This window comes from Periplaneta americana, chromosome 7 (assembly GCF_040183065.1).
Source record: "Periplaneta americana isolate PAMFEO1 chromosome 7, P.americana_PAMFEO1_priV1, whole genome shotgun sequence".
NCBI classification, from domain to species: Eukaryota; Metazoa; Arthropoda; class Insecta; order Blattodea; family Blattidae; genus Periplaneta; species Periplaneta americana.
In genome coordinates this window covers 6,382,515-6,407,493 of record NC_091123.1, presented here as the reverse complement: position 1 = coordinate 6,407,493, position 24,979 = coordinate 6,382,515, and the positions used below count along the sequence as shown (strand labels likewise).

Here is a 24,979-nt window from a genome sequence, read left to right as displayed (position 1 = left end):
TCAGAGTGCCCTCTTAATGTCTCCTTTGACGGCAACGACCTGCGGAAAGAAAAACGTTCCGGTGAATTTCAATGTTGTGAAGGCCATAACTCGGAAATGAAGCATTTCCGGACACATGTTGTAATGAACTATTTTGATTGTCTACATGTGGGAAATACATATCTGAAATTATGCCCTGTATTTTTTTAACACCCTGTATAACTCTGTAAGCAAATTTCCTGCTCTACCTGACTTGTACATGGACAACCCTTGCACCTCTTCTTCTCTTTCGCTGCATCCTGGAAGAGAAGTGACCCGTAATCTGCCCATGGCGTGCTCTTGCCCGTACAGGCTTGAATAAGCCAGTCTGTTTGCTTACCGTGTAGAGGGACGCACGCAGGCACAGAGTTGCTCCACTGTCCATCCTTGCAGATCGAACTGCCGCTGCCTAGGAGCTTGAAGCCCTCCAGGCAATGAAAACGGGCCTCCAGGGGCTCCGCGACCCCTTTTATGTGCAGGGACAGGGACCCGTGCTCAGGGCCGTGCATTGTCGGACACCTCACAGAACTAGGAGTGCCACCTGTAACCAGAGTACAGAGCAAACAATTTAGAGTGACACATCGTGAAGAGAATACAGTGCAGATCATTTAGTGTGCACTTCACCAAACTGGAAATAATATCTGTAGCAATAGAGTACAGCACACCTATTCTAATTCAGCATCTTAATAAACTGGAAGTACCACCACCATGTGTTATTACAAGAGAGTATAGCGTAGATAATTCAAAATGATAGACCTATATCACTATTTCAGTTTATTATATTAGGCTATAATTATGTTATATTCTTTGTAGTAGTTAGTTCCTGTTCAGTGGAAGAGAAGGCCTTAACTCTTCTACAGGAATGAATAAATAAATATATGGCGTGAATATGTTAGGAGAAAATCCACACACGTTTGGGGAAAACACGGAAATTTTACTGGAAGCAAGTAAAGAGATAGGTTTGGAAGTAAATCCCGAAAAGACAAAGTATATGATTGTGTCTCGTGACAAGAATATTGTACGAAATTGAAATATAAAAATTGGAGATTTATCCTTCGAAGAAGTGGAAAAATTCAAATATCTTTGAGTAACAGTAAGAAATATAAATGATACTCGGGAGGAAATTAAACGCAGAATAAATATTGGAAATGCCTCTTATTATTCGGTTGAGAAGCTTTTGTCATCTAGTCTGCTGTCAAAAAATCTGAAAGTTAGAATTTATAAAACAGTTATATTACCGGTTGTTCTGTATAGTTGTGAAACTTTGACTCTCACTTTGAGAGAGGAACAGAGATTAAAGGTGTTTGAGAATAAGGTTCTTAGGAAAATATTTGGTGCTAAGAGGGATGAAGTTACAGGAGAATGGAGAAAGTTACACAACACAGAACTGCACGCATTGTATTCTTCACCTGACATAATTAGGAACATTAAATCGAGACGTTTGAGATGGGCAGGGCATGTAGCACGTATCGACGAATCCAGAAATGCGTATAGAGTGTTAGTTGGGAAACCGGAGGGAAAAAGACCTTTGGGGAGGCCGAAACGTAAATGGGAGGATAATATTGAAATGGATTTGAGGGAGGTGGGATATGATGGTAGGGACTGGATTAATCTTGCTCAGGATAGAGACCGATGGCGGGCTTATGTGAGGGCGTCAATGAACCTCAGGGTTCCTTAAAAGCCGTAAGTAAGTAAAAATAAATAAGATAAAAATTGAGAAATGAAATGAAGCTAATTCAGTGTGACATCGTGGGAAAGAAAATTTCTCATGAAATTTCGACCAGTGTATGAAACCGGTTCCCATTCAGCTTTTTAATGAATCTGGAGATCCACCATGATAGACAGTATGTGTGTGTGTGTGTTTCTTTGTATAATATGTGTATGGATGAAAATATAGGTAGGTTAGTAGGCACATTGGTTTATTTATTGAAGGGTGGATGGAAACCGTTTGAGTCCAGACATGGACTGGATGTTGTTTTGATTGTAACATATTCAGAGTGGATCCTCCATTTGCTTATTGTCTGATCTCATAGTAGATTGAGCTGCATGATAACTTGTTTTATCTGTGAGTTGCCACAAATTAAATTGTTATCTGTATATTTTAATTAAATGTATTGTTTTATGCTTGTTGAAGTACAGACCTTTATCAATTGTATAATTACTGCCTCTGTTTATTAATTGCGCAGGCTTAGGGAACTTGACCAGAATATAGGTTTGCGAATATATGGGTAGGTGTGGAATGGTGAACAGTTGAGAGCTTACGGCGTACGGCCACACTGTAGCGTTCGATATTTACAAGGGATGCTTCAGAAACCATCGCGTCGAAGAGAGGCTGAAATACGAACAATCAGCTGCCGATACGAACAATGAACAGCTTGCGAAATAGGCTGAAACCTTTATTGGAGTAAACTTTCGTCAGACTGTTGCAATACATTCGCTCGACCGTCATCTCTCGTGATCTCTAAGCTCTTGCCAAACCAAGTAAAAATTCTCTCTTCAGTCTTCCTTATCATTCTGAATTTGATTCTAGTTAGTTATATAATGTTAAAATTTACTTCGAAGGGTGAAAGATTTCATTGTTTTAATGATTATAGTCAAATGTCGGTCCCGCGCCGTGACGTCGCGGTCTAAGGCATCCTGCCTAGGACTCGCGTTACGGAATGCGCGCTGGTTCGAGTCCTCATGGGGGAAGAAATTTTCTCACGAAATTTCGGCCAGTGTATGGTACCGGTGCCCACCCAGCATCGTGATGCACTTGAGGAGCTACGATAGGTAGCGAAATCCGGTTGCGAATGCCAGCTATAACGGCTGGGGGGATCATCGTGCTAACCACATGATACCTCCATTCTGGTTGGATGATCGTCCACCTCTGTTTCGACATGTGGGCGTGAGGCCAGCAGCCGGCTGGTCGGTCTGGACCCTTCACGGGCTGTAGCGCCACGGATTATTATTTTTTTAGTCAAATGTCGGTATAACGAAATTCTGAGGACAGGGAAATTATTTTCGTAATACTGAATTATCATTAAAGTGAATGGATACAGGGTGAGTCAGGAGGAAAGGTACATGGTGTGAGAGGTGATAATATTGGTGATTCTGAACAAAAACTTTGTATGAACATATATCCTGTTCTTAACAGAATCCGACTTACAGCTGTTTGAAAATCACAGGCGTTAGTCTCATGTCCTTCATCAGCATTAATTTGCGGACACAACCAAAACGGTATTAGGTTGTAGTAGGATCAATGAAACGTATCCTGGGCGTTGGATCGGTTGCGGTGGAGTCATTTCTTGGCCACCGAGGTCACCCGACATTACTAGACTCTTATTATGCCTCATTTCGATTATTGTGACGCTTTATTCAGTGATCTCAGGGTGGATTTATCCCAGAAACTGCAACGTGTTCATAATGCGTGTGTTCGTTTCATTTGTAATGTCCGCTACTACGACCACATTTCGCCTTTTTTCGATAAATTATTGTGGCTCAGGTTAAATGAGAAGAGAAAGTTACATTCCCTTTCTCTCTTATACTGAATTTTGTACACCTCTACTCCCTCTTACTTATCTATCCAAGTCCACAGTCTTTCTCGGTATCATAACTTAAATACTCGGTCACAATATGACAACACGCTAGAAATACCACTGCACACATCATCTCTTTATTCTTCGTCTTTCACTGTTGCTACTCTCGTCACTGGAATTCTCTGCCGCCTGAAGTCAAGGGCTGCCGAACTTTAATTTCCTTTAAATGTAAATTAGAAAAATATCTTATGATGAGTTGCCAGACCTAACGTGTTGCAAATGTGTTCCACTGTATTTATTTTAATTTTATTATTTTTTTTTGTTTCTTATTTTTATTATCTAAATCGTGTTTATTTATCACTTAATGCCAATATGTATCCCACTATGTTGTTGTTTTTTTATTATTAATCTATTTTTGTGTACATTTTATTCAATTGTCGGTTTCTGGTTTAATTATGTAAATCCTACTTAATTGTAATCTAATACTAATATGTATACTAATGTCTTTATTTTTATTTTTACTGTGTACATTTTTCTTTTTTTTTATTGAATTATCGGCTTCTGTTTTTATGTGATTCGTATTTGATTCTAACAACATTAATATGTATTTCACTACGTTTATTTTTATTTTATGAGGTAAATTTTATGTAACTACCTCTCTTGATCTGATTATGTATCAGTATGTAATTACTTAATTCCGATCAAGTTTTATGTTCAACTGTGTAAGCAAGTTTTAATCCTGGTTGAGTGTAAGAGAAGACCTTACGGCCTTAACTCTGCCAGGTTAAATAAAGCCATTATTATTATTATTATTATTATTATTATTATTATTATTATTATTATTATTACATTGGATTACTGTGCGTAGAGTTGGCTTAAGAGTTGGCTTAAGAGCGAAGTCTACAAGCGCAAAGTGTGCAATTGATAAAGTCGATAAAAAGTAAACAACAAAACAATAAAATTAATTCAAAAACTCTCAACAACGTTGACATTAAAAAACTCATTAATTTCATAAAATGGTTTGTTGATTAACCAACCAGAGACAAGTTAGATTCAAAAACATGCTCTCAAGTATTGTCGGAAAAATTCACAATTAAAATGGGACACACTCACGGACAGGAGAACGCGAATTCGATTATGCGCAATGTTCAAAACATACAGAGGTGAGCCTGCCTGGAGAGAAATAAAAAATAGGTTGCAGCCGCCAAATTACTCTTCAAGGAACGACCACTCATATAAATTGAGGGAAAGAAGACAGAGGACGGACACTGGAAAGTTTTCTTTTCTCAATCGTACTATCAGGGACTGGAATGCTTTACCTGCAGACTTACTAAAGGCTTTACCAACAACCAAAAATGTATTTAAAAATAGGCTTAAGGTCTTTACTAATAGACGATAATTATACACAGTATTTAAAGGGTATAATTGATATTTTGTTATTGAAGTGTTCTATCAGTGAAGAATTATGTTGTGTCAGTGAAGTGTGTAACGTGTTCCTGTCAGTGAAGCTTTGTAGTTTATAGTGGCAGTGCAAAGTATTTGAACAGTGAAATGTTTTTGAAGTGTTAGTGAAATCAGGATAGAATCAGTGAAATGTGTCGTAGTTCCAGTGCAGTGAGTGAGTTGACAGCGAAATGAGTGTAGTGTTGAAAGGTACTTGTGCAGATATGAGCATATCATGCTCGTGGGTTTTAGTTCGAACATAGGTTTAAGGTACAAATTAGATTTATTTTAAATGTTATTTTAACCGATCGTACTTCATTTAATTTAGGATGTTCCCTGTTATTATTATTATTATTATTATTATTATTATTATTATTATTATTATTATTATTATTATTGTTAGTATTAATTATTAGTATTATTATTAATTCTATTTTTTATTAATTGTGTTTATTATTGTCTTTATTGAGTGTAATTAGTTAACACTGCCACCGGGTATATACCCATTGCAGTGTGAATAAATGCATACATACATACAAGTCTGTTAAAAGACTTCCTTTCCAGATTGAAAAGATATCTCGGAAATTTATTTGCTATTTTTAACGACATAATAAAATAATTATTCATTGTTTTAGTCAGCCTACACTTAGGTATGTCAAAGAGGTCACGGTTTCTGGTGTTGTATATATGAACATCATTCCTATGTGTCAACATATGTGAATTTTCTTTAACGAAATTTAGGGCTTGATAAATATACAGTGATGTTACAGTCATAATTTTTTCATTTACAAATAACGGTCTGCAGTATGCCTTCATTGATGAATTAGTTATAATTCTAATAGGTTTTTTTTTGTAACATAAGTAACTTATTAGTATGAGAACTATTACCCCATAAAAGTAGTCCATAAGAAAGTATACTATGAAAATAAGAAAAATAGACAACTCTTATGTAATTCTTCGGAACATACATTTTCAAATTTCGCAGAAGAAATATTACTCTTGACAATTTTTTACAAACAGAAACAACATGGTCTGCCCAAGCAAGTGTGCTGTCTACAGTAATACCAAGAAGTTTAAAATTATTATTTCCTATGACTAAACAACGAAGATGCAGTTTTACTTTCATTTAAAAGAAATTTATTAGAACAAAACCATTTCTTGGCTTTATTAAAAACGGAATTACTAAGAGTTTTCAATTCATTAATATCAGTATGACTTGTCAAGAAAGTGGCGTCATCGGCGAATACCACAGAATAAGCAGAGACATTGCACATAAAATCAGCTCAGATCAGCAAAACAGCGGCTGTCTACAAGAGCTGCAAAGAGCAGTGAAGTTGGCGATAGACTTTTTGAACATGTTATCACAGTCTACTATATACAGTCGCGAAGCTTGAGGTGATTTTTTGCAAATCTCGTGATAAAGCGCTCCAATCGGTTAGCACTAGAAACAGTAGTCTGTCCACGGTCGACTTTGGACTGTGTCGTATTTCCATCGAGTGCTAGCTCGTTGAGTAGTTCACATTGATGCTTGTGAAATGTTCGTTATTGGTTGTAATGAAAATGTTAATGGCTAAAGTACAATAATTGGAATAATAATATTTTACTAGAGACGTAGAAACATTAATTTTGTTTTAATTAAATTTATTGATCACGTTTTATTTTCAATTCTGGTGGGATTATTATTGTTTAGGCCTACTTTTTTTTTCAAAGTATATGTTTTTAATTATAGCTGTTAATTTTGTTGTTATTTTTATTTGTCACTTTACTAGAGACGTAGAAAAAGTCTGTTACAATAAAATTGATTGATCACGTTTTATTTCCAATTCTGGTGTGATTATTATTGCTTAACCTCATCCCACTTTGTTAACTACGTAAGCCTACACTACAAGTACCGGTACACGTAAGTTACTCCATTAATTCCTATTTCCATTATTATTGTTGTAAAGGGAAATGCAAATTAATATTTATTGGTTTCATAGTTAATTATCGCTATAATCTTGAATGAGTGAAGCGATTATAGTAAATTTCAGTTCGTTTTGCACAAACAAAAATAATATTAACCTATTTCTTGCAGGTATCTTCGAGTTTATGGTGGAATTTAATATACTTCATTAAAATAATAAATTAACTTTATGCATTTAATATTTCAATAATGGAAGGAAGGTGTTAAATTTTTCCAAAAGAACACAACAAAAGTGTAACATATTTTGTCGTCTACTAGGAGAGAGATCTGCGATGATGAGGCCATAGTAGCGATCCTAGTGGTGGGCAACTACCCGTGTTTGCATTTTTACTACATATTGAGCTTCGCGACTGAATATAGTAGACTGTGATGTTCTGTAAAGAAAAGTGTACAATTACACAGAACATAAGATAATAATATTTTAATTTACTATCACCTGCACTTTTCCCGTTCATCGTTGTTTTCATTAGTTTTCTCCGAAACCGTTAAGAACAGGATATATGTTCATATAAACCTTTTTCTTTAGAATTACCAGTATTTATCACCCCTCAAACCATGTACCTTTCCTCCTGACTCACCCTGTATAACATAGCAATAAATTATTTACGTCATACAATACAAGAATTAATTTTGAATGTGTACATGCACTGGAGGAAGCCACATCGGAATTCAGGCTATATTAAAACGTTTAATTTTTCGTTTAAAGAAAACCATTTGCATTTCTTTTCCCTGCTGTGTTCATTGATATGCTTAACCTAAAGATATTCCCCGCACACTGAAATTCCATTGAATCAAAATATCCTTCATTTTAAACAACGAAGCCAGGGGATTCTTGGAATTCCTGTAATTCAGTCAATCGTTTATGTCGTTCCTGATTGTTATTGTGAGCATGGTTGGGAATGTTAGGATGTTTGAGAATTGAAATAAAAGTTTGATATTTCTTTTCATTTCTGTCGTCATACTCCTCGCATTTAAATTTAACTACTTCATAATCGCTTCCTCATTCCAGGAGGCCTAGTCTCCAGACAACAATGCAATTGATAGTCGAAACGATTAACAGATCAATATGACGCCAATGAGTTGCTTGAAATTGTAATGAATAATAATTTGTCATTATTTAAAATTGGGTTCTCTTGTAAATTAATATTAACAGCAGTACCCTATCTTGAATTAAATATTTCTGCATTGATACTCCTCGAATTTATTAATCATATCAATTTAGTAATGAATTCATTAAAATGCCACGTTCATTTTTCACCTACATATTTTATCATGGCTGGTTGGATTCGGAAATACTACTTTCACACACATGATCATTTCAATTATCTTATGCCTATTGGAAATTAAACACAGAATAAATATTATGGGGAATGCCCGTTATTATTCGGTTGAGAAAATTTTATCATCCAGTCTGCTGTCGAAAAATGTGAAAGTTAGAATTTATAAAACAGTTATATTACCGGTTGTTCTGTATGGTTGTGAAACTTGGACTCTCACTTTGAGAGAGGAACAGAGATTAAGGGTGTTTGAGAATAAGTTGCTTAGGAAAATATTTGGGGCTAAGAGGGATGAAGTTACAGGAGAATGGAGAAAGTTACACAACACAGAACTGCACGCATTGTATTCTTCACCTACTTAATTAGGAACATTAAATCCAGACGTTTGAGATGGGCGGGGCATGTAGCACGTATGGGCGAGTCCAGAAAAGCATATGGAGTGTTGGTTGGGAGGCCGGAGGGAAAAAAACCTTTAGGGAGGCCGAGACGTAGATGGAAAGATAATATTAAAATGGATTTGAGGGATGTGGAATATGATAGAGAATGGATTAATCTTGCTCAGGATAGGGACCTATGGCGGGCTTATGTGAGGGCGGCAATGAACCTCCGGGTTCCTTAAAAGCCAGTAAGTAAGTAATGGCTATTGTAAATTTGCGTCACTTTGTTAACCTTTAAAATGGCAAAACTTAATTTCTCACACTACTTTATTAAACCGTGTCGGACTGCAAAGAAAACAACTATCGCAATGTCCATAGTTTATATGTTGTATAATATTATAGTATTGTGGAATTTTAGTTAAATTTAATTTTCCTACCATTTTTTTCTATTCTATTAAAATTATAGCATATAGCCTATTAACCTATTGTATCCTATAGGATACTTTGTGAATTTAAGGGTTAACAGAAAGTGTGACCAGTTTCCTTGAATGTCAAGCATATAGACCAGGCCTGCACAAGATTTGCGCTCTCCGAGCCGGCTCACAGATCATGAACGGAAGCAGATATTAGCTGCGCTCTGTGTAAGGGTGGACTGGAAGAAGGGGTGATCTCGTACAAAATATACACAAAAGGAAGTACTATTACGAGTGTTTATGAAATGAATTCCCGTTCAGTGTTTGCAAAACTATCTTGGACTATTATTAATTAATAAAGAAATATTTATTTTACAGAAGTAATAGAAATTCTATAGCTACTTAAATGTACAATATCATTTTGTTATATTTTTATTTATCAGTACATCAAAACGAGGTTTTATGCTGTTGGCAGCTGAAAGGAACAGTAGCCTACTGATCGTAATGAAACATCAGTTACAGATGTTCGATGTCTGCCTTTATTAAAGTTGATTATAGAAAACAGTTGCTCACAAATATAAATGTTGAGCCAAACATAGCAATCATTTTCACAGCCAGCCTGTGTAGTCGTGGATATTATTGCTAATGTTTAGTCTTATAAAACTCAACCAGGCTAGTAGTATTATTCAAACGATCTTTAGGCCTTAGGTCACATTGAAGATCAATAAGTTGGAGCTGTAAATCGTTAAATGTTAAATGTTATGTTCCGTCTTTTAGATTCCTCCATACTGTACTGTAGCAGTAGGTAAGCAACGTGAAACAATTACTGAGAATAGGCCTACACACTGCACTCCACTAGATAACTGAGTGGTCGTTTCCCTCTCCTCTACCTATAGCAAGTCTATGTCATTCTGACGATCTTCCTCTCCGTTTCGGCGAGCGGTAAACACCGCTCTCCCGCTCCGAAGGAGCGCGCGCGCTCGTTGAGCTCTGTTTGTGCAGGCCTGATCTAGACGTTTTACGTTAAAATTGAAACTTGAAGGGAATGCAATATCGAATGTAAAGTTGTTTGAATATCTGGATGTAACAGTGGAAGGGAATGGTTCATCTCTTTTAGAAATTAAGAATTATTGCAGTAATAATGTTCAGCTGAGTTCTTTGGAGTAGGAAATTGCCCATAAGAGAACTACACTTGACATGTAATTCAATTGTGGTAGCGCACATAGGCTACTGAATCTAAACATGGACACGAAAACAGGAAAAAAGTCTGGATTGGAAGTCCACAAAGCAGAGGGCCGTTATCTGCGTGTAGCCTGACAGCTTACAAGCAGCTATCAGCGCGAACTGATTTAATTAAACCGTGCGTGGGAGCTCCGTGGTTCAGTGTTTACGGAAGGCTGTAATAAGAGCCGTAATAGATCCGTACGATCCATCCCCGAACCGGTTCGCCTGTTATAAAATCTGGTTATGCGGCTTCCAGGGCGGATCGGCGACTCCTTCCTCCTAATAACTCCGCATTCGAGTGGTAATTTATTTCGTCTGCGTGATGGTCGACAAAAACTCCAGTTTCACAAAATTAGTTAATAGGAAAGTGGAATCCAGCTAGTGCCGTCTGTATTTATACCTGTAGGGTTTGATATATAGGCTCCATCCTGTGTTGCATGGGCCATACGTCATGATTAATGTAATTTTGGTAGGATTTTCTTTAATTAGTTTCAAAATTTACATTAGAGGCGGACGTTTAGTTTGATATGAAATTATACGTCATTAAGTATACAATTAAGTATTATGATATGTCATTTATAATCTTGGGGTTTTACTTTTTATTCCCTCGTTATATGAAGAGCAGAGAGAAAGCACCGTCATCATAGGAGTTCGCATGTTGCTCGTTTTCTTCCTAGTTACAGAAAGGGGGAACCAAGCGGCTCTGAAACCTCCATACGAGGAGCATCATACAGGTATAAATGCCAAAGGAAAAGATGTTCAGTAATGTTTCTTGTTAATTATATTAGCTCAGAAAAATTGCGTTCATATGTTTTCATTTTGTGTCGTTGTTGTCATAACTTCTGTTAATTTTTTTTTGTCAATTTCAGTAACTCAAAAAGATTTTGTTCACTTGGTTTTATTTTGTGTCATTATTGTCGCCATAATAAAGTCATTGCTGTTAAATTTATAATTTACTTGTTAATTCAGACACAGAATTTTAATGAAGATAATTTCATAATGACGATGCTATTCGCTGACGATCAGGTAGTAACAGCAAATAATGAAAATAACCTACAGAGAGCAGTACATGAGTTATGGAAAATAAATAAGAACTATAATATGGAGATATCTGTACATAAGACTAAAACTATGGCATTTTGTGGCAAATCTCCTGTAAGATCTAAAATAGTAATAGGAAACAGTATCATAGAACAGGTAAACAAATTTAAATTTTTGGGTGTTACCTTATCTTATAAAGGAGACTATGATCAAAAACAAAACATAGAAAAATTTAATTACATAAATGGAACAATAAGAAGAACTCTGAAATCAAAAGCTAGAAAAGATACATTCTTAAAATTTTATAAGGTGATGTCAGTGCCCAGTTTACTATATGGAAGCGGAACATGGGTTATGAAAAAGAGAGATGCCTCTAGATTACAAACAAATGAGATGAAATTTTTGAGAAGCGTAGCAGGTTACAGGAAAATAGGACATAAAAGAAACGAAGAAATAAGAGAAGAACTTGAGATATATGAATTAAACAAGAAAATAGAAGAATATAGAAATACATGGATGTCTCACATTTCAAGGATGCAGGAGGACAGGATACCATATAAGTTTTGGAAATATAAACCTCGGGGAAGAAGAAATATTGGAAGACCAGCCAAAAGATGGATGGACCAATTTCAGTAGCTGCTACAGGAATCAATTTCCTAATGCATGAAGGATGATGATGACTTGTTAATTCAGTAACTCAAAAACATTGTGCAAATCAAGATTTCAGGTATAACTCCCTGTAAAGTTGATTCGAATAATTTCGAAATTATTCAAATCAACTTTACAGGGAGTTATACCTGAAATCTTGATTTGCATAATACACGTCACTGTTCGTTAACAGAAAACCACAATTTAAGTCACAAGGAGTTAGTGTGCACTCGAAGTTGGTTGCATGACGGTTGTCAGCCCACTTTGAGGTCTGTGGATATAGAGGGAAAAATTGGATCGGTGTCGGTTAGAGTTCCCGGGTAGCTCAGTGGTAGAGCGTTGGAACGTTAAACCAAAGGCCCCGGGTTCGATACCCGGCTCCGGAACAATTTTTTCCTCGAAATTATTCAAAAACATTATGTTCACGTGGTTTTATTTTGTGTCACTATTGTCGCCACAATAAAGTCATTGTTGTTAAACGTATCATTTTTCTTGTTAATTCAGTAACTCAAAAAGATTGTGTTCGCGTTGTTATATTTTGTGTCATTATTGTCGCCATAATAAAGTCATTGTTGTTAATTGTATAATTTCTCTCGTTAATTCAGTAACTCAAAAAGACTGCGTTCACATGGTTTTATTTTGTCATTATTGTCGTCCTAATAAAGTCATTGTTGTTAAATGTATAATTTTTCTTGTTAATTCAGTAACTCAAAAAGACTGCGTTCACATGGTTTTATTTCGTGTCATTATTGTCTCCCTAATAAAGTCATTGTTGTTAAATGTATAATTTTTCTTGTTAATTCAGTAACTCAAAAAGACTGCGTTCACATGGTTTTATTTCGTGTCATTATTGTCTCCCTAATAAAGTCATTGTTGTTAAATGTATAATTTTTCTTGTTAATTCAGTAACTCAAAAAGACTGCGTTCACATGGTTTTATTTCGTGTCATTATTGTCGCCCTAATAAAGTCATTATTGTTAAATGTATAATTCTTCTTGTTAAATCAGTAGCTCAAAAAGACTGCGTTCACATGGTTTTATTTCGTGTCATTATTGTCTCCCTAATAAAGTCATTGTTGTTAAATGTATAATTTTTCTTGTTAATTCAGTAACTCAAAAAGAATGCGTTCACATGGTTTTATTTCGTGTCATTATTGTCTCCCTAATAAAGTCATTGTTGTTAAATGTATAATTTTTCTTGTTAATTCAGTAACTCAAAAAGACTGCGTTCACATGGTTTTATTTCGTGTCATTATTGTCTCCCTAATAAAGTCATTGTTGTTAAATGTATAATTTTTCTTGTTAATTCAGTAACTCAAAAAGACTGCGTTCACATGGTTTTATTTCGTGTCATTATTGTCGCCCTAATAAAGTCATTGTTGTTAAATGTATAATTTTTCTTGTTAATTCAGTAACTCAAAAAGACTGCGTTCACATGGTTTTATTTCGTGTCATTATTGTCTCCCTAATAAAGTCATTGTTGTTAAATGTATAATTCTTCTTGTTAATTCAGTAACTCAAAAAGACTGCGTTCACATGGTTTTATTTCGTGTCATTATTGTCTCCCTAATAAAGTCATTGTTGTTAAATGTATAATTTTTCTTGTTAATTCAGTAACTCAAAAAGACTGCGTTCACATGGTTTTATTTCGTGTCATTATTGTCTCCCTAATAAAGTCATTGTTGTTAAATGTATAATTTTTCTTGTTAATTCAGTAACTCAAAAAGACTGCGTTCACATGGTTTTATTTCGTGTCATTATTGTCGCCCTAATAAAGTCATTATTGTTAAATGTATAATTCTTCTTGTTAAATCAGTAGCTCAAAAAGACTGCGTTCACATGGTTTTATTTCGTGTCATTATTGTCTCCCTAATAAAGTCATTGTTGTTAAATGTATAATTTTTCTTGTTAATTCAGTAACTCAAAAAGACTGCGTTCACATGGTTTTATTTCGTGTCATTATTGTCTCCCTAATAAAGTCATTGTTGTTAAATGTATAATTTTTCTTGTTAATTCAGTAACTCAAAAAGACTGCGTTCACATGGTTTTATTTCGTGTCATTATTGTCTCCCTAATAAAGTCATTGTTGTTAAATGTATAATTTTTCTTGTTAATTCAGTAACTCAAAAAGACTGCGTTCACATGGTTTTATTTCGTGTCATTATTGTCGCCCTAATAAAGTCATTGTTGTTAAATGTATAATTTTTCTTGTTAATTCAGTAACTCAAAAAGACTGCGTTCACATGGTTTTATTTCGTGTCATTATTGTCTCCCTAATAAAGTCATTGTTGTTAAATGTATAATTCTTCTTGTTAATTCAGTAACTCAAAAAGACTGCGTTCACATGGTTTTATTTCGTGTCATTATTGTCTCCCTAATAAAGTCATTGTTGTTAAATGTATAATTTTTCTTGTTAATTCAGTAACTCAAAAAGACTGCGTTCACATTGTTTTATTTCGTGTCATTATTGTCTCCCTAATAAAGTCATTGTTGTTAAATGTATAATTTTTCTTGTTAATTCAGTAACTCAAAAAGACTGCGTTCACATGGTTTTATTTCGTGTCATTATTGTCTCCCTAATAAAGTCATTGTTGTTAAATGTATAATTCTTCTTGTTAATTCAGTAACTCAAAAAGACTGCGTTCACATGGTTTTATTTTGTGTCATTATTGTCTCCCTAATAAAGTCATTGTTGTTAAATGTATAATTTTTCTTGTTAATTCAGTAACTCATAACCATGTATTGTGGGTCCCTATCACGTCCTTATGGGGTGTCCTCAGGTTGCGGATCGAGGAGACTGCCTCCAGATGTGGAGGGTAGCTGTGAATGTATTCAATAAGCAGTCGCGGACAGCCGATGAGGGGTGGTCCTCCAGTTTGGGGGTTGGGCGAAGGGCTAACAATCCATCACCATAAAAAAAAACTGCTTGTTACAAAACCTTCAAATAATCCTTGGAATTGGACTGATTCTCTGGTACGACCACAGCAAAGGAATAAGGTTTTGAGTGAACGGGTTACATCAGGTACTTGTCTATGCTGATGACGTGAATACGTTAGGAGAAAATCCACAAACGATTAGGGAAAACACGGGAATTTTACTTGAAGCAAATAAGAGATATGTTTGGAGGTAAATCCCGAAAAGACAAAGTATATGATTATGTCTCGTGACGAGAATATTGTACGAAATGGAAATACAAAAATTGGAAATTTATCTTTTGAAGAGGTGGAAAAATTCAAATACCTGGGAGCAAAAGTAAGAAATATAAATGATACTCGGGAGGAAATTAAATACAGAATAAATATGGGAAATGCGTGTTATTATTCGGTTGAAAAGCTTTTGTCATCTAGTCTGCTGTAAAAAAATCTGAAAGTTAGAATTTATAAAACAGTTATATTACCGGTTGTTCTTTATGGTTGTGAAACTTAGACTCTCACTTTGAGAGAGGAACATAGGTTAAGGGTGTTTGAGAATAAGGTTCTTAGGAAAATATTTGGGGCTAAGAGGAATGAAGTTACAGGAGAATGGAGAAAGTTACACAACGCAGAACTGCACGCATTGTATTCTTCACCTGATTAATTAGGAACATTAAATCCAGACGTTTGAGATGGGCAGGGCATGTAGCACGTATGGGGGAATCCAGAAATGCATATAGAGTGTTAGTTGGGAGGTCGGAGGGAAAAAGATCTTTGAGGAGGCCTAGACATAGATGGGAGGATAATTTTAAAATGGATTTGAGGGAGGTGGGATATGATATTACAGACTGGATTGATGTTGCTCAGGATAGGGACCAATGGCGGGCTTATGTGAAGGCGGCAGTGAACCTGCGGGTTCCTTAAAAGCCATTTGTAAATAAGTAAGTAATCATTCCAATGTAAATTAACTCATAAATAAACCTACTAAATTTGAACAAAATCCGTCCACTAGTTTACGAAAAAATCACAATACACAGATATGCATTGTTTCGGCGAAAACCTCCAAATCGATTTTTATAAGCATTGCAATATCTATTCCACGTACAATAATAAAAGCGATGGTGACGCATCAACTCCTACCTTCAGTAGAGAACCGTCACTGTCACTTGTATCTGACCCCTGACCCACGTTGGACACCCCTGCGCTACACAATTAATTTACGTGTTTCAAATGTCAACTATATAAACAGGAACAAAAAATATTTCTCCGAGCTATGTTTGTGTTCAGACGTAATGACGTGGGGGCCGTGGACACATCCAAAGAGTAACACTATAATCATAATTTACAAGATTAATACGCGCACCTGTAGAGATTTTATGACGGACTCCGCGGTTTTATGGACTCTAGCTTATACTATGTGTGGGCATGTCACTGGGGGTACCTCACAGCTGCCTGTCTGCAGGTACTGTCCGTCTTTGTATCTTTCCAGCAACAGAAGGGATAGATGTGATGTAGATTTTTACAAAGTAGGCCTACTTCGTTTTTATTTTGTATCTTTATTTGCAGACTATCCAATAAACTCGTAATAATAGCCTACAGTCATAATAGTAATATGCGTTACAAGAGCGGTATGTTGAAGTTTTTATGTTCGAGGAAAAGTTTGAAAAAGCGAAACGTAGTTGAGCTTTTCTAATTTCCGAGAATTGAAAGAAAACATACCGCTCGTGTATCGTACATTATTTTGTGCGAAGATCGTTTATTACATACCTGAAAGAGGAATTTCTAATTAGTTGCAATGAAATCTCCATCTTGGTTTCTGTTCAATGACGGCAAATTTGCAAAACAAAATCTATCTGCAACATTGTTGCTTTAAAATGTTTTCTGTGTTTACTATACTCCAGCAGGCCGTGATATACGTCTGTCTTTTTTTTTTCCCCCCCAGTCTATAAATGCGAATTTAAAACAAACGGTAAGGTTATGTAAGGATTTAGAGTTTACTTAATTTTTTTCAAATATTTAAAAACAATAATTAATAGTGCAATTTAGGTGAAATTGCAGTGGTAAGTTTCCATTTTATAATTATTACTATATTGAACGTCTCTAAAATAATATGTTAAAAGCCTAAAGCAGTAAAATCAATATGTCACTTAAGCGGTAAGAAGAGGGAAATTGTTATGTGTGTTAGGTTGTGAATACTGAATGTGGAATTTTAGACTTACAGCTGATTGGTTTTGTGCGGAAACCAAGCAAATACGCACGATCTCGCACAAAATAAATTGAGTATGATGTTAATTACAAAAGTTTTCATAATTCTTTTCACGAATAAAAGAATCGGGATAGGCTGTGTCTGAGACACACGCATAACAGACGTAGAAACACTAAGAAGTATACAAAAAAATTACCCCGAGCCATTTGAAAAAATTACCCTGAGCCGTTTGAAAAAATTACCCGAAGCCGTTTGAAAAAATTACCCGGAGCCGTTTGAAAAAATTACACCGAGCCGTTTGAAAAAATTACCCCGAGCGGTTTGAAAAATTACCCTGAGCCGTTTGAAAAAATTACCCCGAGCCGTTTGAAAAAATTACCCCGAGCCGTTTGAAAATCACCCCGAGCCGTTTGAAAAATTACCCCGAGCCGTTTGAAAAATTACCCCGAGCCGATTGAAAAAATTACCCCGAGCCGTTTGAAAAAATTACCCCGAGCCGTTTGAAAAATTACCCCGAGCCGTTTGAAAAATTACCCTGAGCCGTTTGAAAAAAATACCCCGAGCCGTTTGAAAAAATTACCCCGAGCCGTTTGAAAAATTACCCCGAGCCGTTTGAAAAAAATACCCCGAGCCGTTTGAAAAAATTACCCCGAGCCGTTTGAAAAATTATCCCGAGCCGTTTGAAAAAAATACCCCGAGCCGTTTGAAAAAATTACCCCGAGCCGTTTGAAAAATTACCCCGAGCCGTTTGAAAAAATTACCCCCAGCCTTTTGAAAAAATTACCCCGAGCTGTTTGAAAAAATTACCCCGAGCGGTTTGAAAAAATTACCCCGAGCGGTTTGAAAAAATTACCTTGAGCCGTTTGAAAAAAATACTCTGAGCCGGTTGAAAAATTTACCCCGAGCTGTTTGAAAAAATTACCCCGAGCTGTTTGAAAAAATTACCCCGAGCGGTTTGAAAAAATTACCTTGAGCCGTTTGAAAAAAATACTCTGAGCCGGTTGAAAAAATTACCCCGAGCCGTTTGAAAAAAATACCCTAAGCCGTTTGAAAAACATTACCCCGAGCCGTTTGAAAAAATTACCCTGAACCGTTTGAAAAATTACCCTGAGGCGCAAGATCACACATGAAAAGGATTAGCCTCACAATTTGAATTATGTTGTGTACACAATGGTGGGCTGTTAAAGGCTAATGTGTTTTTTGTTTATTTTGCAACGCTTTATCAATTAGAATGATTATCTAGCGTCCTAAAGTCGACCTCGGTAGCGTAGTCGGTATAGAGCTCGCCTTCTATGCACGAGGTTGTGAGTTCTTCTATCCCGGCCCAGGTCGATGGCATTTAAGTGTGTTTAAATGCGACAGGCTCATGTCAGTAGATTTACTGGCACGTAAAAGAACTCCGGGACAAAATTCCGGCACATCGGCGACGCTGATATAACCTCGGCAGTTGCGAGCGTCATTAAATAAACCATAATTTAAATTTTTTCTAGCATCTAACTGAAACGAGTCTAGGATTCAATGCCGAAATTTTCCCAGCATTTCCTGTTAATTGGTTGAGGAACAACTCCGAAAAAATTTTCAACCAAGTAACTCGTTTCAAACAGGATTTGAACCCGGACCCGCTCGTTTCACGGTCAGGTATGCTAACCGTTACTCCACAACGATGGACTTAATGTGATCGAAACTTCCATTCTTCTGAAATGTATTTACAGCTTAGGCCTACTGAGAAATAAATAAATACTAATAGTAACCTTTTTTTATTGTATATCATCCTAAACGGATCACCCAGTATTTTAAAGATACGAAAAAATTTTTCGTCATTTTGGTTACGATTCGTTGTTTGACATAGCTCATCCAGTCCAAGGGAAAATGCACCTGCATATAAGAATACAATCTGATAATAGAAGACTTCGGGGGTAAATAATGGTAACCTTCATATATACAAATTGCATAGATTTTAATTTTTAGTGCGAATACAAGAGGATTGCCAGCCATATTTTTCAAACAGCATAATCCAATCATTTGGTAACACATTTTCATAATTATTTAACCAAATTAAAGATAATATGGCTTATAGGCTGTTAACAACCAGAAAACTTTCAATCTCAATTTTGATGGTTATCACTATTTAGGATTTCCTTTTGCACTTGGATAAGAAACTAGTTAATTGTCTTTCACAGCACTGAATTCAGAATGATTGACTGTATAACCATGGAAATTTTTATTCCACTCTGAAAACTAATAGCCTAGAAATATTGAACTAAACATTTACTCCCGAGGTCTTCAATTCTACCACTGTTGGCGCGCTGGTAGTAAATGTTATGTTTTAAATGTTATTTTTTATTTAACGACACTCGCAACTGCCGAGGTTATATCAGCGTCGCCAGTGTGCCGGAATTTTGTCCCGCAGCAGTTCCTTTACATGCCAGTAAATCTACTGACATGAGCCTGTCACATTTAAGCACACTTAAATACTATCGACCTGGCCTCGGGAATAGAACGTGCTCATAATTTGTGTGTACGTTTTGCAAGCAATGTTCGTAAATATGATCATATTACCCCATCCCTGGAAGGAATAGTTGGCTTAAACTAGATAAGAAAAGAAATTTACATTCACTTCACTTTCTCTTCGAAATCTTGAACTCTTCTATTCCTTCGTACCTGTCGTCTCGCTTCACTTACCTTTCTTCCCACCACAATCTGAACACACGCTCTCGCCATGAAACAATACTAACAATACCATACCATCGCACCTCCTCATACTCATTCTCTTTCACAATAGCCCTGCCAAGACTCTGGGATTCGCTACCTGCTAGCATCAGGGCTGTCGAAATAAAATTGAATTCAAACGCAAACTTACTAGGCACTTGGTCAGTAATTGATTTCTTGTAAATAGTTTCCTTAATCTATCACAAAATATTTCAATATCCACTAATTTCATCACTATACAATTTTGTTATTCTAGGTTTAATTTGTAATTCAGTAAATATAAAATATTCTTTGTTTTTCTATGACTATTACACTCTTACTACGTCATACTACTTTTGACCAATAAAACGGTACGAAAGGACGTATTTCAACCAATCATGGCTGCTTATCGCACAATTTTATCGCGTCCCTAGCATTTGTTTAATTTTATCGCGTCCCTAGCATTTGTTTCTTTGTTTGCCAACATTTGAAACTGCGCTGGTCTGGACGTCAAAAAAAAAAATTATATAAAATTATAAATCACTCCATCGATGCACAGCAGTTTCAAATATGACTCGCATTGGCATTCAAGAACAAGAATTAATACAAATCACTGATCATACCTATGCATCTTCTGAAATCCGATTTACAAATAAATGAAGAGCACCATTCGGAAATCCTGAATAAGTTGAATACACCATGTAGGCCTAAATCAACGAGTTCCACTTCTATTACGCACACGTCCAATATAACATCAATTGAACCACCAACCACATTCAAATTTGAAAATTGTACATTCAATAATTATTCCTTTTAAAATTATTCATTCGGAAATCCTGAATAAGTTGAATACACCATGTAGGCCTAAATCAACGAGTTCACTTCTATTACGCACACGTCCAATATAACATCAATTGAACCACCAACCACATTCAAATTTGAAAATTGTACATTCAATAATTATTCCTTTTAAAATTATTCATGTTTATTTTTTATGTCATCGTCGTTAATTGAAACTTTTCTAACACTTGTGTACAGTATATTAGTTAGGTTATGTTATAGCTTCTGCTATATGGTATTATGGATAGTCACGTATCAGAGATTGTTTAATATTAAGATTTATTGAAAATCATCTGTCAAGTGACGTTGATTACTGGGATTCGGATAATTGAAGTGGAATGCAACTGTCTTAATAAAAATGAAACTGAATCAACAAAGCCTTCTTGACTAGTAACAGACCACAGAGTTCAATGATGATTCCATAGTTGGCACAACTGATACCGGTAACAAGAAAACATCATCATAAAACACTACTGCCATCTAGCGTAATGTTGAGATGGTACAATAATACATTTGAAGACAGTTGTATTTTCGTAAGCCAATTAATATTTTATTGTACACTTTGTTACTTCTAATCTTTATATAGCCTACTTTCTTCTAATCGTATAATAGTCAATTAAATCCCACTCGAGTTTTGATTTTCTCTAGATAAATCAAAACCTCTAGTGAGATTACTGTTGATAAATGATCTAGCTTTCATTACTCAGGCAATCTTTTCGTATTGATTTTTATTGTAATTGTAATTGTAAATTTAATACTAATTGTAACTTTATTGTTCATATTATAGTTGGAATCTCCTGGTAGAGGGGCAGAGAAGGCCTGACGGCCTTATCTATGCAGGTTAAATAAATAAATACTACTAAATACTAAGACCAGCGCTATACCAACTGTGCCAACCAGGCCGATCGCTGGTAGTAAATATCCATTCTTAGGTGAAGTTTAGTTTGGAAGAGTTTAACAGAATCCTGAGGGCGTGAAAGAAAACAAAAGTATGGAATAGCAGACACCACATTTTTGGTGCCAGGCAGGCTACAACGCAGTATTTTCTCGTATATTCTGAACACAGTTTCTCTGCATCCCAGTACAACTTCCCATACGTCGTGGATTTGCAAGCGCTGTGTTCGTCTCTCCCCTCGCCCCCCCCCCCCCACAGCTCGACATTCCCAGAAACACTGAAATGCGGGATTAGCGCTGGGCTGCCTGCCGTTATCCATCATCCAAGTGACAAGACGTAACACGGGAGAAATCGTAACTTAGCAGCTGGCGGCGACGATCAGTTTTCAAACCTGCAATCTTGAGCCAGGCGATGGTTATCGTGCCCGCGAGATGAATAATGCGTGCGTGCTGTTAGTGACGAACAATCCTTCCATATGTTCCTCCTGTTTCAAATATTACAGACCGATTATTTAGTCCTGACAGCTCAGCTACGCGAAAGAGGAGAAGTAATACGAGTAGTGGGGAGAGCTCCGGAGTAGAGATAAGGGCGAGCGGTCGGTAAAGGAATACTAGTCTGTATAGCTCTACTGATGAATTGTATATAGGCCTACTGTAAATTGAATGGTAGTCTGTATAGCTCAACTGATGAATTGTTTATGATTATAAATTGAATTAATCTACTTGATATTAATTGCACAAATTTATATAGCTTAATGAAAGTATGCTACTTTGTATTGTATATATTTGTATAGTTTTGGCCGATGAATTGTATATGCTTTAAATTGAATAGTAATCTGTATAGCTCTTACTTACAAATGACTTTTAAGGAACCCGAAAGTTCATTGCCGCCCTCACATAAGCCCGCCATCGGTCCCTATCCTGTGCAAGATTAATCCAGTCTCTATCATCACACCCCACCTCCCTCAAATTCATTTTAATATTATCCTCCCATCTACGTATCGGCCTCCCTGAAGGTCATTTTCCCTCCGGTCTCCCAACTAACACTCTATATGCATTTCTGGATTCGCCCATACGTACTACATGCCCTGCCCATCTAAAAGTCTGGATTTTATGTTAATTATGTCAGGTGAAGAATACAATGCGTGCAGTTCTGTGTTGCGTAACTTTCTCCATTCTCCTGTAACTTCATCCCTCTTAACCCCAAACATTTTCCTAAGCACCTTATTCTCAAACACCCTTAACCTATGTTCCTCTCTCAAAGTGAGAGTCCAAGTTTCACAGCCATACAGAACAACCGGTAATATAACTGTTTTATGAATTCTAACTTTCAGATGTTTTGACAGCAGACTAGATGACAAAAGCTTCTTAACCGAATAATAACAGGCATTTCCCATATTTATTCTGCGTTTAATTTCCTCCCGACTGTCATTTATATTTGTTACTGTTGCTCCCAGGTATTTGAATTTTTCCACCTCTTCAAAGGATAAATTTCCAATTTTTATATTTCCATTTCGTACAATATTCTCGTCACGATACATAATCATATACTTTGTGTTTTCGGGATTTACTTCCAAACCTATCTCTTTACTTGCTTCAAGTAAAATTCCCGTTTTTTCCCTAACCGTTTGTGGATTTTCTCCTAACATATTCACGTCGTCTGCACAGAGAAGCAGCTGATGTAACCCGTTCAATTCCAAACCCTCTCTGTTATCCTGGACTTTCCTAACGGCATACTGTAGAGCAAAGTTAAAAAGTAAAGGTGATAGTGCATCTCCTTGCTTTAGCCCACAGTGAATTGGAAACGCATCAGATAGAAACTGACCTATACGGACTCTGCTGTACGTTTCACTGAGACACGTTTTAATTAATCGAACTAGTTTCTTGGGAATACCAAATTCAATAAGAATATCATATAAAGCTTTTCTCTTAACCGAGTCATATGCCTTTTTCAAATCTATGAATAATGATGCACTGTACCCTTATACTCCCCTTTTTGTCCATTATCTGTCGAGTACAAAATATCTGATCAGTAGTTGATCTATTACGCCTAAAACCACATTGATGATCCCCAATAATTTCAACTAATATGGAGTTAATCTTCTCAAAAGAATATTGGACAAAATTTTGTACGACGTCACTCTTTATAATAGTCACCTCATATATCTGTGCCGACGGACGTTTCTGGAACTAACACACTGCTCTACATGACGGCATTTGGTTGCCATAGAAACAAACTGCAGGCGCTCTGCTCAGAATAGCGTAGGTACTCTTTGTATCGAATGATTAATAAAACATCTGCCGGTAAACAATCTTCAATCAGTTTGCTCGCTGAAGCAAATTCCATGCAGCTCTTCATTTGTTTTCTTTTTTTTAAGTTGCATAACGAGGATTTTCGCTGGTTTCATGTTTCTAACCTGGGCTGTGTGTCTGATCGCGCAGTTTATAACAAATGTTTACACTTTTTTGGTCAGATGTATGGAGTTCTCACATTACAGACCAAATTTGGCAGCTATTACATTTAAAGCGTGTTTTGTGTTCGAACCCGCTTCCCGCCCGCCTCAAGCGACTGTTCCTAGGATATTGAACAAGAGAGCGCGCATAAATCTAGCCCGGCTGTGCGGTATAATAGGAAGATGGTGTTGATGCATCGCGCGGAATACAAAGCATTGACCACGCACAATGGATCAAGTTTCCTCGCGAAGATGCATGGAGCTGCTCGTTAATTAAAGCGAGCAAACTTGAGTTGGGTTCTGAGGTTTCATACGGATCTAACACGATTAACACGGAGCCGCGTGACTAGACTGCAAGACGGGCTGGCCATTATGCGAAACTACTGCGAATATGAGAAACGGTGAGTATCGATCTCCACAAATATAACAGTATTTAATGTGATCTGTGATGCAGAAAAGAGCAGTCAGTCTGTCTGTGTAGCGTTTACATCTCAATATAGTAGTTAACAGTACGATGTTCCCTAGTGTTGGGTATTTGCGAGTAAGATCTGGGAATGATGAAGAGGACAAATTTTACAATAATAATTGCAACTAAAACTAATATTAGAGTCTATAAATAAATAAGAAGAAAATTGTTATACTAAAAATAACTGGTTCTAAAGAAACAAGCAGGGAAAGAATGGACAAAAGAGAATAAATTGAAAGGATAAGAAACGAGAGAAAGAACGGGAGAAAAGAAGGAGAAAATGAAAGGAAAGAAAAGAAAGAATGGGAGAAAGGAAGGAAAAAATGAGAGAAAGGATAGAAAAGAAAGAATGGGAGAAAGGAAGGAAAAAATGAGAGAAAGGAGAGACGAGAAGGAAAAACGAGAGAAAGGAAGGAAAAAGGAGAGACGAGAAGGGAAAACGAGAGAAAGGAAGAAAAAAGGAGATACGAGAAGGAAAAACGAGAGAGAGGAAGGAAAAAGGAGAGACGAGAAGGAAAAACGAGAGAAAGGAAGGAAAAAGGAGAGACGAGAAGGAAAAACGAGAGAAAGGAAGAAAAAAGGATTGACGAGAAGGAAAA

At 36.2% G+C, this 24,979-nt stretch overlaps 1 protein-coding gene across 3 annotated transcripts in view; it reads right to left on the bottom strand.

The window, feature by feature from the left end:
* Nucleotides 1-24,979, bottom strand: part of LOC138702841 (fibrillin-2-like) — an 868,508-nt gene that overhangs the window by 428,622 nt on the left and 414,907 nt on the right. For all 3 annotated transcript variants that reach the window (XM_069830178.1, XM_069830179.1, XM_069830181.1), the window contains exon 2: nucleotides 359-559. In XM_069830178.1, coding sequence (XP_069686279.1) covers nucleotides 359-559 — 201 coding nt within the window. The remainder of the gene's footprint in view (nucleotides 1-358; nucleotides 560-24,979) is intronic.